At 43.3% G+C, this 19,738-nt stretch overlaps 1 protein-coding gene across 1 annotated transcript in view; it reads right to left on the reverse strand.

Annotated features, from left to right (window-relative positions):
• Positions 1-19,738, reverse strand: part of Kif27 (kinesin family member 27) — a 75,113-nt gene that overhangs the window by 45,655 nt on the left and 9,720 nt on the right. Inside the window, exons 2-6 of the mRNA XM_038333721.1 lie at positions 17,993-18,193; positions 16,069-17,027; positions 13,253-13,396; positions 3,434-3,640; positions 354-523 (exon numbers count right to left, since the gene is read on the reverse strand). Of these exons, the coding sequence (XP_038189649.1) occupies positions 354-523; positions 3,434-3,640; positions 13,253-13,396; positions 16,069-17,027; positions 17,993-18,193 (1,681 nt within the window). The remainder of the gene's footprint in view (positions 1-353; positions 524-3,433; positions 3,641-13,252; positions 13,397-16,068; positions 17,028-17,992; positions 18,194-19,738) is intronic.

The following is a 19,738-nucleotide window of genomic DNA, read 5'->3' on the forward strand; positions in this document are numbered from 1 at the left end:
CAGAGGTTAAGAGCCCTTGTTGTTTTTTTGGAGGATCCAGCTTGAATCCCAGCACCCACACGGCTGCTAGCACCCATCTGTAATTCCAGTCCAAGGGAATCTGAAGCCCTCTTCTGGCCTCCTCGGGCACCAGGCAGGTGATACACAGACATACATGGAGGCAAAACACTAACACACATAACAATAAAGTAAATAAGTTCTTAAAAATAAAAAATGGCCTGTTCAAACACCATTTCTTAGACAGCTGATTTAGCAGAGACTCCCCACTGCTTTATAAATGGAGGAGACAATACAGTGAGTCAAACCACCAACAGCTACAGCAATGGCTGCTGATGGGTCCCTGTGTAACATACCTCACTCTAGGCTTCTCAGGGCCCTCTGACTCCTCTCCATCACTGTTGTCAGAAAACTGGCAGTGGATGACTTCGTCTTGGTCTTCTAAGTGGCCCACGAGCATCTGGCTTCGTGTCCGAAACCCGGCAAATACTTGATCCAGAGAGCATATAGGAGGATTTGAACAGACCTGGCAAGTGACCCCACCCAACAACAAAAGAGGTGATTGTTTAAGCCAACTCTTATCCTAGGACTCGCAATGATTTAAGGGGATCTAGGTAAGAACTGGAGAGGGGCCAGTCACTGAAAATGCACTCCGTGCAAACATCCAAACAAATTCCACAGTACTGTTATGCATCACAGACTCAGCTCTTTCTCTCCTGTTTTCAGTGATGGTTTTATGGAGAATGGTGTTCAAAGACAAAGCCGAAGCAGCATGATAGTACTGTCTGGCACAGTTCATGCTCCCCAGCAAAAGTGTTCATAACTCAAGGGTGCCAGTTCAGAGCTCCTGTGGACGTGTGGGGCTGCTGAGGGATAAACAGCTCCTTGCACCCCAATTCCAGCACAGGGCAAACCTCATATCCATGAACTCCCCCTGCTGTGATAGCATTCCAGCCTTGGAAACCAGAGCACGTTTGTGATCCTTGATATATGAAGAGGAGGGAAACCACTGCAGTGCTGCTCCACATGACACAGTTAATGGACATCACACAACAAACAAACCCTATGGGCCAGCTAGGGACAGTCAACATTATAATATATTTCTACTGTAAACATATATTAAGGGCTCAAAAAATGATCCTGAAAACAATGGTGGAGTAGAAACTGTTTTTATACTTTGTTCTAGATTCTGTTTCCAAATGCTTCCTTGTACATTACCTCTTAATAACTAAACAGCAGGGTGACTTCTCAAAAAGAAAGTAAACAATGAAGTCCTAAGGAGTCATCCAGTGTGTTAGTGTGATCACTGCACAACTATTAAAACTGTAATGCACATAGGATGTGTGTACACCAGGTGGCGAGGAGCTACTGGAGATGATGATGCTGGGAAAGAGGAGGTCACTTTCCTGAGGAATGTGGCCACTAACAGGCTCCACATACTCAGCGGATGACCCCATGTCCATGCACATATGGGCAGCACTAACTGGACTCAGTGGATTAAATAAGCAAATAATTATAAAAGGAGGACATGCAGTTGGGAAGGAGATGTGACGGGGGTCCTGTGGGGACTTGGGAAGGAGACGTGACGGGGGTCCTGTGGGGACTTGGGAAGGAGACGTGACAGGGGTCCTGTGGGGAGTTGAAGAGGGAGAGAAGGGTGGATATTATTATATTCATGTATGATAATTTCAAATAATAAATGAAAATTTAAAAATTTAATTAGCTAACAGTAGAGCCCTCATGTGCCTCCTTCCCAAAGTGTGTACTTGGCACCAGGCCTCTTGCATCTGACTTTTATGTTCCTGTGGTTGGTCCCCTAGGGGGACTATCAACAATGAGGTGGGCAGAGAGTAAAGTTTTCTAAGTGGCCTCTCACTTTCAAGGACTGGGGCACAAGAAAGAAGGCACCCTGGCCCTTCCCTACAGTTCTGTTTCCCACCACGGAGGCAATAATGCTATCCTACCACACGCTCCCAAGGTCATGACATTCTGCTCACAATGTGCAGGAAACAGGAAGCCAAGCAATCAAGGACGATTTAGCCCTGGAATCCGAAACCTAAAGAAAGCTTTCCTCTCTTCAGCTGCTTTTCTTAGCTGTGTGGCCACAGCGGTGCAGAAACCTAACATTCTTTTATAATGGTCAATGGAAATTAGCCACAAATCCAATCATAAAGAAAATCTCAGCAGCTTCCCAAAGCAAAATGGAAATTAGTAATTACAATGGCTTAAAATACAAAACCCAAGCACTTAAACCTGAACAGCTACAGGTAAAGATCTCATTTGTCTTACTGACCCCAGAGCACCCAAGCCTGGGACTAACAGAGGCCCTGTCACCTGTCACCGTGAGGATACGGTGGGACAGTGCTGTGCTGGGCCCTGTCACCCGAGCCTGGGACAGAACATAGCCACGGGTGTATGGTGAGGACACAGTGCGGCAGTGCCATCAGAGCCACACTCTAATAAGCTCTGTACCCTCCACTGGGGTCCCAACACTTACTCTAAGGAGCATGAGATCCTAAGGGCTTAGTTACACCTACACCTGCCTGACACAAAGTCCTTTCCCTATGTACATCTTACAGCTTCACCTATTTCTCATCCTACTGACTAACTTACTATACAGATTTCAAACAAATTATTCCCATCCATAAAATTAGTAAGTCAAAACAAAAACCCAATCAAATAATTACGTCTTCTTCACAGTAAATTCTTGGATGTTTTATTCACGATAAAGCCACACTAGGGCTGGAGAGATTGCTCAGTGGTTAAGGGTACTGGGCTGCTCTTGCAAAGGACCCAGATTTGGCTCCCAGCACCCACACGGCAGCTCACAACCAGCTCAACAACTCTGGTCCCAGGGGATCTGATGCCATCTTGCAGCCCATGCAGCACCAGGCAAGCATAGCAGGCAGAACCCGTACACATAAAATAAAAAATTTAAAAATACAATTCTATGCAGACATATATTTGCTACCCACATTTTTACAAACAAACATTAAAACTAAATTTCATGTGATGTTTATCCATCCTGTCAACTTGATAATGTTGAATGACACAAAAGTTAAAAACAAAGACAAATTAGATAAAACAAGCAAGCAAACAAATGAACAAGCAAAACCACTGAAACTACCTTCATTTCACCCTGAGAAGTTACAGGGACAGTATCGTGACACTATCAAACTTAGCCATGTCTGAAAATACATGTCTGTAAATACGTAGCAGGTCCAACTGCTACCGTCACTCAGCATCCCCCTAAACCTATACAGGTATACGCTCTTGATTACTAATTTTTAATTTTAACAGCACTTAAGAGGAAAAGTATATATAGAAGTGTCCATGAAACCAAAAGGCAAAGAAATCCTCCTGAGACTTTACAAACACTCAGATATTCTAAGAAACTTGAAGATCTCCACAGAACTGACGCTGACACTGGACTCACCTGCTTGGAGTCCTGCCTGGAAGGGCTGTAAACGCGGTGTCCCCAGTAACTACCGAAGGGTACGGTGTGAGGTCTCTTTTCAGAGGCCCTGGCATCAGGTCCATCGCCACAGTTTTCCTTAACTGAAGACGTCATCGACAGGTTAAATTTTGCTAGTTCTTCACCCAGCTGATCCAGAAGAAGCTGCTGTTCTATTATCTTTTCTTTCTTTGTAGAAGAGATAATTGAGAAGCAGAGAACTTCAGTATATGCACAATCATGAATAAGAGCTAAGTTACATTGGCCCAAGCCACAACTGCCTAAACGGTGCCTCACCACTTCCGTCTGGGGCCCATCAGTAACTAGTACTGTTCTAAAAGCCAAGGATCTTTTCTTCTTCAGTGCTGGCTCAAACCCAGGGCCTTGTGCACACCAGGCAAGGACCCTACCATTGAGCTGTATCCCCAACCCACAGAAGCTTACTGAATACTACGCAGAAATAGGCAAAAATGAAAATACTACAGAATAATAATGTTCCATTAACTATGACTGGATAATCTGACACTGTGATTCTAAGCGGTCTACTTAATTGGGTATTCTTATAAAAGTCTGAACTTTCTGGCTGAAATACAAGATGTACCAGACAAAGCCAAGAAGCACAAGTTTTTGTTCTTTTGTTTTTTTAAGCACAGGAGATTACAGCAAAGGAGACAGAAAATGGTGGATTGGGCAAAGTGAAACTTTATCTGACAAAGGAAGTCCAACACCTAGAGACTGGAGACAGTGACCCGACAGTTCTGGGCGAGAAAGGATTTGGAACTCCAAGGCAGAATGGGCGACAGGATGTGTGTCTGGTCTGAGGACAAGTCTGGGTTTGGAGCATGGTCAGTACAGAAAGTTCTAACTTCAGCATTTGTCTCCCAAGCACAGAAAGTGCACCACGGTGCCACCTGCCTTTAGACCCCGTGCTCTGCGGGTAGAGGCCGCTGGCTATCTGTGAACCTGTGAACCTGAGGCCAGCCCGATCTACAGAGCACATCTCAGGTCAGCCATAGCTGCATGAGACCCTATCCTAAAAGCAAAAACAATAACAAAAAATGTAAACAACAATGTATCAGACAAGGCTGGAGAGGCAGCTCAATGACAGAACTTTCCCAGAACCTACAAAGCCTGGATTCAATCCCACACACAGACAGAATATTGTATACATAATGAATAAATAAATAATAAAAAAAGAATCTACTGTGTTCATAGATCAAAAGATGTTATTCTTGGCAGGCATAGTAGCCCATGACTTTAATTCCAGCAGAGGCAGGCAAATAACTCCCACATACTTAAATAAAAATGAGTCTTTTTATGAAATGAAAATTATAAGTAATTTCCTTGATGACTATTGTCTTAATTAGTGTTTCTACTGCTGTGAAGAGACACCATGACCACCACAATTCTTATAAAGGAAAACATCCAATTGGGCAGCTTACAGTTCAGATCCATTATCGTCAGGGCAGGACGCGGCAGAGTTCAGGCAGACTTGGTGTTGGAGAGGTAGCAGAGAGTTCTACATCTTCTGCAGGCAACAAGAAGTGGTCCCAGATCCTGGGTGCGGCTTGAGCATATATGAGATCTCAAAGCCCACCCCCCATAGTGACACACTTTCTCCAACATGACCATGACTACCCCAGCAAAGCCACACCTCCTAATAGTGCCACACCCTTTGGGGCATTTTCTTTCAAACCACCACAAACACAGACAAAAACACGCAAGAAAATATTCACAAACAATTCAAGAGCACAGAAAAGGAACATCCACATGATCACACTGGCTTCATTCTACCAATGCAGAGATAGTTCAACACAGGTTAGAGCAATAAAACTAAAAAAAAAAACTATAAAAAATGCATACTATAAATGGCCTCAAGGTCAGAAATCACATGATCATCCCAATAGATGCAGGAGAGACTTTGACAAAACCCAACATCCTTTCATTATAAAAACCCTAGACAGACTAGGGATGAGGGGATCATATCTCTGTATAATAAAGGCTATATGTGACAAACTCACAGCGAACACCATGGTAAATGGAGACAAACTCAAGCACTCCAACTAAAAACTAGAACAAGATGAGCAGGTATACTTTTCCCACTGTTATTCAATATGCTATGTAGCATGAATAATAAAAATCCGGAGACAGATACTGGGGTTCAACCTGAAGATCAGAAAAGCAAAGCAGCCAGCCGTGGCTCTTAACCTCTACCTCAGTCCGAAATGATGATCCTGCCTCCATGAATCCTCAGATGGAAACTGAGTTGAGGTCTCTTCCCATTTTATATTCCTCTCCAGTGCTGGGAGTAAAGGCCTGCACCGCCAGTGCCTGCCTTCTAAGGCCAACTAGTGTGGCTACTGGGAGTAAAGGCACGCACCACCACTGCCTAGCCTGTAAGGCTGACCAGTGGAGCTGTTTTACTCTCTGATCTTCAGGCAAGCTTTATTATTAAAATACAAGTGAAGTGCCACTACAGTGCTATTTAAAGTCTTAGAATACTGAGACAAGAAAACAAATGTAAGGAGCCGAGACGCAGGAGGCAGATCTCTGTGAGTGTGAGGTTAGTATGTCCTACAAATCCAGGTCCAGGCCTGCCAGGACTACAAAATGAGACCCTGTCTCAAAAGACAACAATAATGGAAAACAAAGAAGTCTAAGTGTCTTCACTGGCAGGCGATCTCCATGAGTCTAAGGACTCCAGCAGAAAATCTCAGCGCCGACACTCAGCAAAGTGGCACAATCAGCATGAAAAACCACTAGCTCTCCAGTACACCTATGACAGGTACACTAAGAAACACTCCTGCTCACAACAGCCTGAAACCAAAGTAAAATACTGTTGTAGGAATTCACTCAGCCAATAGCCTTTTCGGTATCAGCCCGTTAGGGCGTGGTCTGAGGTACTAGAAGCACAGACGGAAAGCATGCTCCCTCTCCCTTGAGTGGTGTCAGAGTTCTGTTCACAACTTCGAGGGCCCACAGAGGACCAAGGCTCTCTACTCTTATTGTGAGTTTTTTCCCCCAAATAAATAAAGCCTTGTTCTCTTTTATTCAGGGCTCTTGTGGACCTCGCTAATTATGCCCACAAAATACCTTGGAAAAGCCTACACCAGGGGTGAACGACATCTACAGGAAAACTTTAAAACCCAAAGAAATAACTGCAGAAGACATTAAAAGATGGCAAAACTTCTCAGGGCAAGGGTTGGAATAATTAATACTAGGAAAATAGAATCAGAAAACAGTCCTAAAATTCATATGGAACCACAAAAGACCTAGAGAGCCAAAGATTCTGAACAAACAGAGCACATACATGATTAAGTGTCACGCCTGGTTTCAGTTATAAAACAGAGTCATAGTAACAAAGAACAAAGTAGTATCCGCACAAAACCTAAGTCGGATCAGTGGAACTGAACAGGGGACTAGACTTAAGGCCACACAAGTTCATCCGCCTCATTTTCTCCTCTTGACACTGAGTTTCTCTATGTATATCACTGGCTAGCCTGAAGCCCACTACGTAGATCAGGTTGGCCTCAAACACAGAGATCTACCTACCTCTCCTTCCCAAGTTTGCCACAGTCAGTGATCCACCTGATTTTTAAGAAAGATGTTAAAGCCAAACAAACAAAACCCAAAACAACAACAGCAGCAAACCCCGCTGTTGAAGACAACAGCCCCTTCAGCAAATGTCGGCAAACCGGCTGTCGACATGGAGAAGAATGAAACTGGACCCTCACTGCTCACCTCCGCAAAATCAACTCCAGACGGACCGGGGCCTTAATATAAAACTTGCAAACACTGACGATGGCAAAAGAGAAGGTGGGAGGCGTATTACAGACACAGTACAGATAAGGAGTTTCTAAGTTAGACTCCAGCCGCTCAAGAAATAGGACAACAGTCAGTAAGTTGGCTCTCATGAAATTAAAATGCTTCTGTAAAGCTAAGGAAACTGTCAACCAAGTGGAGAGGCGGTAATGGGGAAAATCTTTGCCAGCTACATATCTGACAGAGAACTAATATCCAGAATACACAGAGAAACTAACACTAAACATTCCTTAAAAACAGGGCCATGGATCTAAACAGAGAATTCTCAAAGAAATATAAATGGCTAGTCAAGACTTTAAAGTGGTTCACAACACTCATCTAGAAAGGAAAAACTAAAATTACTTTTAGCTATCATCTTACCCTAGTCACAATGGCTACTGAAAACCCAAAGTGATGGCAAGGTGGTTATTAAATTAAGAATGTTTGTTGCCAATCCTAACGTGCTTCCCATGGTCCACATGGTGGGAGGAGAAAACCAACTCCAGTAAATTATCCTCAAACCTCCAGAAGTACACGGCGACACGTGTACATACATGCACTGCGTGTAGTGGGGGGGGGCATAAATAAATGTAGAAGAAAATAAAAGGGCAACAATGGTGGCAAGAATGTGGGGGAAAGGGCAACTCTCTCTGTTGACAGTCTTATATGTGGATCCTAACTTCAAAACCTCCAGACTTCCACGTTCCAGTTGGAGTGAATACTTGCACAGCCCAGATAGCAAGAACAGTCCATTAGAGGTGGACAAGAAAGTGAGTTTTTCATGTGGGTGGGAAGAGCAAAAACCATCTGCTATGAAGTAGAGGGAGCAATATCAGGGGTTGAGAACTGAGATGGGATGAGGGTACAGAGATGGGGGAAAGGGAAGGCTGGAGAAAAGGGGCCAACCAAACCTGCACAGGACTACAAAGACTATATAACCAAATCCAAACAGCATGCTACATGCATTAAAACACAGAATGTCTGTTTATTTAAACAATGTGGTATGTATGTTACATAGAACAATGAAACAGAGTTCTTACATCCAAGGTGTTTACAATCAACTGATTTTTGACAAAGACAGTGTGCTGATTAGTCTTATGTCAACTTGACACAAGCTGGAGTTATCTTTCAGGAGGGAAACTCAATTGAGAAAATGCCCCTATAAAATCGGGCTGCTGGTCATTTTCTTAATTAGTGACTGACACCAGCCAGGTGGTGGTGGTGCACTCCTTTAATCCCAGTCTTAGGAGGCAGAGGCAGGTGGATCTCTGAGTTTGAGGCCATCCTGGTTTACAGAGGGAGTTCCAGGACAGCTAGGCTACACAGAGACTCCTTGTCTTGAAATAAAAAAAGGCAAAAAATAAACAAAAAATTAGTGATTGATGGAGAAGGGGCCATCTCTGGGCTGGTGGTCCTGGGTTCTATAAGAAGGTAAACTGAGCAAGTCATGAGAAGCGAGCCTGTAAGCAGCAGCCCTCCATGGCCTGTTGTAGGATCAACCCTAGCACACACCTTTAATCCAAGAGCTTTCTGCTTGAATATTGTAAACATGATTAAATAAAGTCAACCATAGGTCAAAGAGGCAGAGCAATCAATCAGTTGACAGAAAGTGAACAAAGGATGATTAAGAAAAAACCATATAGAGTAAGGGGAAGTCAGGAGGACAGATAGATGCACAGGAAATGGAAGAGAGACTGAGTTTGAGGAGACTTGTTTGAGATGACAGGAGAGAGGAGAGACTTTTGGAGAGGAAGGTCAGCTGGGTGCTTCCTCTATTTCTCTGAGCTAGCAGGCTTTGACCCCAGCATCTGGTTCCCAAGTCTTTATTGGTAAAAATTGAACAATGGCCTCTGTATCAGCTCCTGTCTCCAGGTTCCTGCCTGTCTAAGTTCCTGTACCAACTTCCTTTGATGATGAACAGCATAGAAGTATTAAGCCAAATAAACCTTTTTCTCTCCAATTTGGTTTTTGGTCATAATGTTTTGTCTTCAGCAACAGATAACCTACTAGGACAGAAGTTAGAACCAGGAGTGGGGTGTTGCTGTGACATACATGATCATGTTTTGGGGAGGATTGTGGAAGGACTTTGAACTTTGGGCTAGAAAAGCCATTGAGTGGTCAGAACAATGCAGACAATGGAGGCCTGGCTTATGAAGTTTCAGAGGGAAAATTCAATACTCTATCATGGGCTTTTTCTTTTTCTTTTTTTTTTTTTTTTTGTTTTTGGTTTTGGTTTTTTCGAGACAGGGTTTCTCTGTGGCTTTGGAGCCTATCCTGGAACTAGCTCTTGTAGACCAGGCTGGTCTCGAACTCACAGAGATCCACCTGCCTCTGCCTCCCGAGTGCTGGGATTAAAGGTGTGCGCCACCGCCACCCGGCATATCATGGGCTTTTTCTATTTTGAATTAAAATTCTGTCACTCTGGTCAGCCGTGATTAACAAGAGACCAGCACAACTGAAGTGAAACCTTTACGTTACTGTGACAACTGATGTTAGTTAGCTGGAGCTAAGAAATTAGTGGTGATTCAGAAAAGACCAGCATCAATTGTTGAGCGAAAATTTTCTGAGAAGCGTTTCCTCAGAGTCACCACCGAAGCTGTGTGTCCGAGGTGACCAAGGTTGTACCTCATACTGGAAGCCAAACTTCGGTATTGTTAAGAATAACCAAGGTAGCCGGGCGGTGGTGGCGCACGCCTTTAATCCCAGCACTCGGGAGGCAGAGGCAGACAGATCTCTGTGAGTTCGAGGCCAGCCTGGTCTACAAGAGCTAGTTCCAGGACAGGCTCCAAAGCCACAGAGAAACCCTGTCTCGAAAAAACCAAAACCAAAACCAAAAAAAAAAAAAAAAAAAGAATAACCAAGGTAGTGCTGGTTTTAAAGAAATGAAGTTGAGAGTTGATACTGTAAGAGCCAGGAAAAGTCATTGGTGACGATGTAGCCTCAGTGGCAGTTGAAAGCCCAGGACTGAAGGGGTCATGCAGAGAAGCTGAGGCTTGGCACCAGGAAGAGAGCTTCTGAGAGGCTATTGGTGAAAGTGCAGCCCGGTTACAGCAGAGACCCCAGCGTTTGGTGATGTGGGATTCCCCTCTGTATGCTGTGAATATATTTTATTACCATTGGTTAGCAAATCTACTTTGGCCTATGGCAAGGCAGAATATATAGTAAGGTGCAAAATCTGAACAGAGATATATATAGGAAGAGTAGGCAGAGTCAAGGAGATACCATGTGGCTGCTGAAGAAGACAGACACTGGAACCTTACTGGTAGACCACAGCCTTCTGGTGATACATAGATTAATAGAAATGGGTTTAACTTAAGATGTAAGAGCTACCTAGAAATACACCTAAGCCATCAGCCAAACAGTGTTGTATTAATATAATTTCTGTGTGATTATTCGGGCGGGCTTACATTTTGGAGATGCCAGTGTCATGGGATCATAAACAGCAGCAGCACTGAAGTGGAGCCTGCTCAAGCTTAGAAGACAAAACCGTGTGTGCTGCAGAGGACAGAGCCAGATAAGTGACCCAAGTCCCTTGGAGATCGTGAGTGAATCTAGATATTGGATGCTGAGTTATTTATACTCTTGGAGTTTGGTTTTGATTTGATTTGATTGTAACTGTGTCCTGGTTCTTTGTTATGGAATATTTGTTTATACTGTAAAGATGTGTCTCTGTCTAAGGTGCCTTCTAATTGGTTTAATAAAGAGCTAAATGGCTGGGCTGGAGAGATGGCTCAGAGGTTAAGAGCATTGCCTGCTCTTCCAAAGGTCCTGAGTTCAATTCCCAGCAACCACATGGTGGCTCACAACCATCTGTAATGGGTCTGGTGCCCTCTTCTGACCTGCAGGCACACACACAGACAGAATATTGTATACATCATAAATAAATAAATATTTTTAAAAAAGAGCTAAATGGCTAATAGCTAGGTAGGAGAGAATAGGCGGGGACTTCCAGGGAGAGAGAGAACTTGGGGGAAAAAAGAGAGGTGGAGAGATGACAGTGAGACTCGGAACAAGTTGGATATGCTGTACTGAGGAAAGGTAAAAGCCACATGGTAGAATGTAGATTAATAAAAGCAGATTAATTAAGTTATAAGAATTAGCTGGGGAAAAACCTAAGGTACAGGCAAGCTTTTGTAATTAATAAGTCTCTGTGCCAATATTTTTGGGTTGGTGGTCTAAAGAAAGTCTGACAAGAAAGCTTGCTACTGTCTTCCCTCTTGAAATAAAAAAGTATTTATTTTTTATTTTATTGGAGTCCATAGTTGAGAGACTTTGGGTTTTAAAAGAGATTGGCAATCTTAAAGAAATTGAAATTTTAATGCGTTAGAATTTGTAAGAACTGTGGGACTTTTAAGTTATTTATGATTTTAATGTGAGATCTTGGGGAGAAATAAGAAAGGAAGGATTGTGGTTTCACAGTGATGTGTTTGTGTGTCAAGCTGACAAGGGGTCAGTTACGCTGGCCAGTCTTAATATCAACATGACACAAGCTAGAGCTATCTTGAAGGAGAGAACTGTCCCACAAGACCCAGCTGTAGGGCATTTTCTTAATTATTGATTAATGGAGGAGGGCCTGCCCATTGTGGGTGGTGTCACCTCTAGGCTGGTGGTCCTGGGTTCTATAAGAAAACAGACTACGTAAGCCATGATGAACAAGCCAGTGAGCAGCACCCTCCATGGCCTCTGCATCAGCTCCTGCCTCCAGGTTCCAGTCCCTGCCCTGCTTGAGTTTTTGTCCCAGCTTCTTTGATGATGAATGGCAATATGGAAATGTTAAGCCAAATAAACCTTTTCCTCCCCAATTTACTTTTTAGTCATGGTGTTTTGTCACAGCCATAGAACCCTAACTTAGACATACACTAAAAATACACAGTGGAGAAAAGACAGTATTTTCAAGAAATTGTGCTCAAGAAATTGGATATTCATACAGAGAATAAAGAAACTGGATTTCAGTGTCTTCTATACAAAAATCAACTTAAAATGGGTCAAAATGCAAGGTCTGAAATTAAAAGGGGGAAAAAAAACAGAAGAAACATTGCAGGATCCGGGCTGGAGAGATGGTTCAGAGGTTAAGAACACTGGCTGCTCTTCCAGAGGTCCTGAGTTCAATTCCCAGCAAGCACATGATGGCTCATAACCATCTGTGATGAGGTCTGGTGCCCTCTTCTGGCATAGAGGTGCACATGCAGGACGAACATTGTATACATAATAAATAAATCTAAATCTTAAAAAAAAATTACAGGACCCTAGTCTGAGCAAAATATTGTGTTTTGTTTTTGAGACAGGGTCACACTATGTAACCCCGGATGGCCTAGAACTCCCTATGTAGACCAGGCTGGACTCTAAATCACAGAGATCACTTGCCTCTGCCTCCTGAGTGCTGGGGTTAAAGGTATGAGCCACTACAATTGGCCTTGGACAAAAAAAATTTAAATATACAGGCATATCTGTGTTACTTATATGAATTCCAAGACAGAGAATTTCAAAGACTTAACTAAAACCAAAGAGCAAATCACTCATGTAGTTTAAGAGGTTAGACTCGTGAATTATAAAAGTTTAAATTTTATGATTACCTTCCAATTGCTTTGGGGTTTGAGAAAAGACAGAGAGAAGGAGAATGTCACGAGAGACTGAGCCCACGGTCTTGCACATACCAGGTAAGCTGTTTACCACTGCCCCACAACACCAGTCCTGCCTTGCAGTCCATAACACCATACTGCCTAGTAATTTGACAAAAGTGAATGAAAGAGTCTGGAGAAACTATAATTAATGCATAATTTGTAAATCAAATCCACAGGTATTTTCTTTGTCTATGAAACACATGCCAGGTTAGCAACAAAAATGGTTTCCCCTTAAGATTTAGGGTTTAAAAAACAATTCAGCTGCCAGTGTCCACAGCTATCCACCGGAAATGCACCTCTGGAAAGCACCAGCCTATGGTTTAAGATGCTCTCCGTCCACCCGGCCACTGTGCTGCAGACTCTGTGCACACAGCCCTACCTGTAATCTATTCACTTTCTGGGCTTCTTTCAAAGCCACCGTGTGCCCTCTGTTCTCCTGCACCATCAGCTGCGCCTGGTTCCTTAGCTCCTCCAGCTCCAGCTCCTTCTGAGTGAGCAGCACTTGGTCAGCAGCCAGGGCACACTGGGAGGGAAGGAAGACAGAGCTCAGAATTACTCAGAGAGCTACATGATGATATAAAAGTCGCAACAGCTCGACAGTGCCATTTAGCATTTTGTCCTTGTTCCTTCACTTTTCCTAGATTCTTTCTGAGAAACACATACATAGAGGGGCCATCACTATGACTCCATCCATGAGAATTAACATGAAATTATGATTTTCTTGATAATTTTTCCTCTATATAAAAGTTAGTTATCTAGGGTCTAGAGTACAATTGTGACTTTGCTAAACTTGTCATGAGACTTTAATGTGGGTTTTAATAATCAAAGCTCTCATCTTCCTATAAGACCTATAAGATATAAAAACTCATTTGGGCATTTAAATAGTTTCCTTGTGGATTTTTAATACATTTACTAGAAAGAGACAGATTCTAAAGTCCAGAAATAAAATGTAATGTCTTTATTTCTTGTTTCTGACTAATTTTGTTAGGTTCAGCATAAACTTAAGATACAGAGTAAACAGTTTTTTAAACTAAATAAGCACAAAGAGTCTGTCAGGCAGACTGATAGGTATAAGCGTGGGTGCGCCTTTAAGGTCTTGTACAAAGGCCGGGGGAAAGCACTGTAAATGTGAGTGGTTCCATGGGAACAAAAATGAGCTGGGATACTAGCATTTACCTGTCTTCTTCCTGACGCGGGCGCCTTAGGCTCCAGCTGTCACGGCAGCTCTGTCATCAAGGACTGGACCCTCAAAACTGTGATCCAAAATGAGTCCTCCTCTCTGCAGGCTGCTCTCGTGAGGGATTTTTCCCAGCAACAAGAAAAGTAACTGACAGAAAAAAAATTGCTACTAAGAAGTAGGGCAATTGTGATGAAACTCATCACATGACCCGGTTTGCCCGAGGACTATGAAAGAATTTGGAAAATTAATGTAGAAAACCCTCGAATGCTACACTTGGAGCTTAGCAGGTCATTCCGGCAGCAGTTTGGTTGACCGGAACACCAGAAGAAATGTGGAGCGTGGAGACTCAGTTCATGAGGCTTCAGAGGGAAACCGGAACTATAATGGGAACTGTTACAGGCTGACAAAGTTTGTCCATGAGAACTTGAGCAAGGCTGAATTCGAAGCATTCTGACTAATTTGTTTAGTGAAGAAAGCTTCAAACAAGAAAGCATTCAGGTTCTAGCCTAGTAACTACTCAGTGCTCTTACCCAGATCTGCACAGCGAAAGAGAAAGCTACAAGCAGAGCATACACTGTCGGCAAAATGCACTGTTTGCCAGGGAAAGAAACGGGTAGAAAGGTGGCTAAAAAAACAGCTGTAATTGTTAATGAGATTAGAACTATTTAAAAAAAAAAAAAACAGTGCTTTGCACTAGAGCAACAGAAAATGTGCCCTGATGGCAAGATTCTACCTAAGAAAGGCTCCATCTTGTGAGAATGAAAATTCATCTGAAAGAAGAGAGACCAGCTGCTGCTGTTGTTGAAGGGGTTCCCTTCCAAAACCAGCTGCCTAGGACAGCATTTCATCCCAAGGTGAATACAGCTGCAGCAAACCTGGCAGCAGTATCCAGGAGACAACTGCTTTGTAGGCATGACAGGGCAAGAGTGGAAGGCCGTGGAGGCTTGTACCAAGTTTGTAGAAAGCCACTGGGACTGGTCAATGTATTACAATGTAGAACTGCCTGCAAGGAATCCCTGAGGGTCAATGGGTAAAGCTGTGAGGGCAATGCCTACATTGTAATGGAACCTCAGAACATTGGAGATGCCAGGACCATGGGACACTGATTAAGGAAAGCTATAGACATGCAGTAGACAAGCCTAAGAGAGAGGCTATCTGTACAAAAGCAGCAGAGTCGGAGAGGTATGGCGACCCAAGCCCTTTGTAGCCCAGATGATATATCACAAGCCCCAGATGCTGGACATGAAGTTGCAAGATGTGGTGTTTTCCTTGCTGGGTTTCAATCCTGCTTTGGTCCCATTTCCTTGCTAGGCTCTGTTTCTGTAATGCATATGTTTATTTGGTGCCATTGCCCACTGAAATTGTAGGGGTCCAAAGTTAAGAAACCTGAGTCTCAGAGGATACTTTAGACTTCTGAGCAATCTTTAGACTATGGGGATGTTTAGAGATTAAGTAAATATATTTTGTATTGAGATGAAAATGAGACCAAGAAACCGGGATGGAATATTACAACCAAAAATAGTGGATATCAAGTTGATAAGGGATGGAATTGTGATGGTTGATCTTCACTGTCAACTTTCTAACTTCTGAAATTCCAAAGCGACTTTTGGAATTTACTTGTCCAAATAAATGTAGTCCTTAAACAAGTGCTGTCTGACTCAGGTGTAAGAGCTCACATTCATAGCCAGCACTTAGGAAGCAGAGGCAGGAGAGCTACCTGGAGCTCAAGGCCAGCCTGGATAATCAATTAAGACCTTATTTCAAAACAGATAAAATAGATCTGGGACTGTGTCTCAGAAAGGAAAGTACTTTCCTAGCATATGCACGGCTGTGTGTTCAATCCCCAGTACCACCAGAGTGGGGAGGGCATTCATTAGTCTGCTAGAACCACACACTCCTAAAATTCCAGAACTCAAGAAACAAAAGAGAGTTCAGGTACACACTGAGGTCCAGCCAGGGTTACATGACAAGACGCTGTCTCAAAAAACACATTAATTAAAGTAATGTCTAAGTACCTGGTACTTCTTAAGTTCTCTCTTCAGCTGGAGAACTGTCACATGCTGGGGTCCTTCCTCCATGTCCCCAACGCCCTGGTGCCCTGGAAACTGGGTGCTGACAGCCTTCCTGACTTCCTGAGTCCTGCTCAACCACTCCTGGAGTCTGTGCTGCTGTTTCTGGTTTAGCCTGACTGCATCCTTTAGGTCCACCAGGAATGCAAACGCTTGCTCTACGCAGTCCTGGTAGCCCAGACATTCCTCCTGGAGCTGGGTTACCTGCTCCTCCAGAGAGTGGATCCGGTTTTGGTCAGGAATGCCCTCTGATGGGGTCTGGCTGGTTTGGCTGATACTGGCCTGATGGCTCTGCAAAGCTTCTCTAAGCAACTTAATCTCAAATTCCATCTCATCCATTCGGTCTGACTCGGGGCTAAAGTTTAAAGTAGGTTTGTTTCGAATGTTCCGAGCTCTGTTGGCATATTTGAGAGAATTTAAGGACTCGTCAAAATCTGAGGAGGATGGGCTGACACACGTGATCATGACAGTCTTGGCACTGCCTCCCAGGGAGTCTTTGAGAAGCCGGGTAATTTTAGCATCCCTATATGGAATATGAGCACTCTTCCTGCGTGGGTCCCCAAGGGCACTGATGACGTTCCCTAAAGCAAGCAGCCCACTGTTGATCTGAATTGACTCTTTGAATCGTTCACCAGTGTTCCCCGTCTTGGTCACTCTTTCTGATCCAGCCAAATCCACAAAATGGAATTTGGAGACAATATGCCGATGTGAATACCACTCTCCATCTTCAGCCGTCTCTGGAGTTTTCTCAACTTGGCAAATGCTTATGGTAAAGATTGCATGGGATCTACTGGAGTGCTCATTCATCTGGGTGGTGCTTGTGTGCCTGGCAGCATTCCCCATCTCCAGGAGGCTCATCACTTCATCCATGCTCTCTACTTGGCACTCCTTGGCCCCAACAATCACTTAAAACAGAAAGTTTTTAAAACCATGCTTTCACCAAAATCCAGTATAATTAAATCAATAGCACAACAGTTACCCTTTGCTAAGCAACCATAAAAGATATTCCCTTTAAAAAAGCACTAATGGGGCTGGAGAGATGGCTCAGAGGTTAAGAGCACTTGACTGCTCTTCCAAAGGTCCTGAGTTCAATTCCCAGCAACCACATGGTGGCTCACAACCATCTGTAATGGGGTCTGGTGCCCTCTTCTGGCCTGTAGGCACACACACAGACAGAATGCTGTATACATAATAAATAAATAAATATTAGAAAAAATAAAATAAAAAAGCACTAATGTTTAAACTAGCATGTTTCCAGTGTTTCAGATACTAGCATCAGTCAGTTTCATTCATTTCAGCAAAACTCCAAAAGGAACAGTTTTAAGAAATGGTATTATGTTTAAACTCTCAAAGACGTATTTTATTGGTTAAGATCCAGTTGCTGCTTTTAGACAAATATCATACTTAATTGTTTAAAATGACTGACAATCAAAATCCCTGGAGCTGGACTAATACAGCTCAGCGGGAGAGTATGTGCAAAGTATGAGGCCCTGGCTTCAAGCTCTAGAATCAAGAGCAAACAAACAGAGACAAGGAACACTCTGTTTCAATATTTTGATTGTAATTATTACAAAAAACAGGAGCCATGCCTGGTGGCACAAAACCTGTGACCCCATCTATTCATGAGGTGAGGCAAAAGAATTAAAGTTCAAAGCCAGCATAGGTGTTTGATAGTAAGGCTCCGTCCCAAATCAAAAGGCTAGTGGCACAACACTGTCCTAGCTGGATAACTTCCAGCACAGCAAAGCAAGTACATGAATAGAAAGCAAAAGCAAATTCACTGTGCATATACTGTCTTAATTTTTGGAATATTGATGTGTTTTTCTAGATGCCACCGAAGGAACTCAATAATTTCACTGAGCTATGTCACCTGTGTTTCCCTTGTCATCTTCCCGGATGTGCAGGTCCTTCATGGATGTCTCCAGCTCTAGGAGATCCCTCAGGTCTTCCTTATACACCTCTATGTATGACACTTTGACTTTAAAGTCCATGCTAGGGTTTTCAGAGAGGCTCTGAAATATCTCCTGGATAGCTCGAGGGATGATGCCCTTTTGACCCTCCACAACTGATGCTGAAATTTCAGAAATAGAAAGCATAGCTGAGACTTGAAATATAAGAAAACTAGAATCTAAAATTTATGTTTAATATATTTTTCTTACATTTCTTTTATAAGAATTTAAAAATTGGGCAGGCATGGTGGCTCACACCTTTAATCCCAGCACTCCAGAGGCAGAGACAGCCTGGCTGGCCTACATACAGAGTTCCAGTCAGGATTACATAGCAAGGCACAGTTTCAAAATGTATAGTAATTAACTGAATTAATGATGCAAGGACAGCCTGGTCTATATAGCAAGTTAAAAGTCTGCCAGGGCTAAACCACACAAACATAACGTTCAGGGGGGAAAGGCCGGGGCATGATTCGTTAGGTAAGAGCACTTGCTACACAGGCACAAGCACCTGAGCTGAGAGCTCCAGCACCCATGTAAAGAGTCAGGCATGGCACAAGTATGTCTGTACTCCAGCAGGCAGAGATGGGAGGATCACTGGAGTTTGTTGATCACCAGCCTAACTCCAGGTTCAGTGAAAGATCCTGTATCAAGGGAATAGAGTTGAGAGTGATATACAGGCATGAAATCATACATGTGTGTATACATACCATGCACATATACCTATATAAAACAATTCAGGGCAAACATTTTCACATGTACCCCTCATGCAGAATTTATTCATTTATCAAATAGGCATTTAGTACCTACCACATATCATGCAATATTCTAGGACCCTGGAAACAACCAATCAACAAACTGAAAATTCTCTAATGTTGTAGGATTCCCCTGAGAAGAAAGAAGCAGTAGCAACAAAGATCAACTGTAGAATGGTATATGAAATGTAGACCCTGTGGTATATGAAATGTAGACCCTGTGGTATATGAAATGTAGACCCTATGGTATATGAAATGTAGACCCTACGGTATATGAACTGTAGACCCTATGGTATATGAAATGTAGACCCTATGGTATATTAAAGTGCTGACCACACACGGTGGTATATACCTGCCAGTCCACTGAGGTGCTGAGACATGGGTATTGAGAGTTCACAGTCAGCCTGGACTATAGAGCAAGACTATCTCAAAAGTAAATAAATAGATGAATCCAAATAAACAAAATCTGGAAGCGCGTCTGGAGGGCAGGGTAAAGAGACTGGAGTGCGACTCCATTGCAATCGTAAAGACGAAGGTCGTGAGCAAAGCTTGAGTGGAAGGACGCATGTGGAAGGCACTGCCTGATGGGATCGCAAACAAGGTCAGCACGGCCAGAACACAGGGAGCAGGAGCAGAGGGACAGAGATGAGGTCAGAGGGGTGCAGACTGCTGTACATCCACAGTCATTTTGACGGAGGTCAGAGCCACAAGGGTAGAACAGTAGCACCACTGTCTGAAATTTACAGACATTCTCCCTGCTGTCTTTTGCAGGAGCACAAGTGAAGAGATCGCTTCAGAGCAGTACTCTGGTGACTGAGGGACCGAGATGATATCAGGGTACAATGGCAGCATGTAATGTAATGGCCTGGCTGTGGCCACTAAGGACAAGATGGGGGAGAGCAAAAGCCGAGCTTT

Source organism: Arvicola amphibius, chromosome 6 (assembly GCF_903992535.2).
Source record: "Arvicola amphibius chromosome 6, mArvAmp1.2, whole genome shotgun sequence".
Taxonomy (NCBI): Eukaryota; Metazoa; Chordata; class Mammalia; order Rodentia; family Cricetidae; genus Arvicola; species Arvicola amphibius.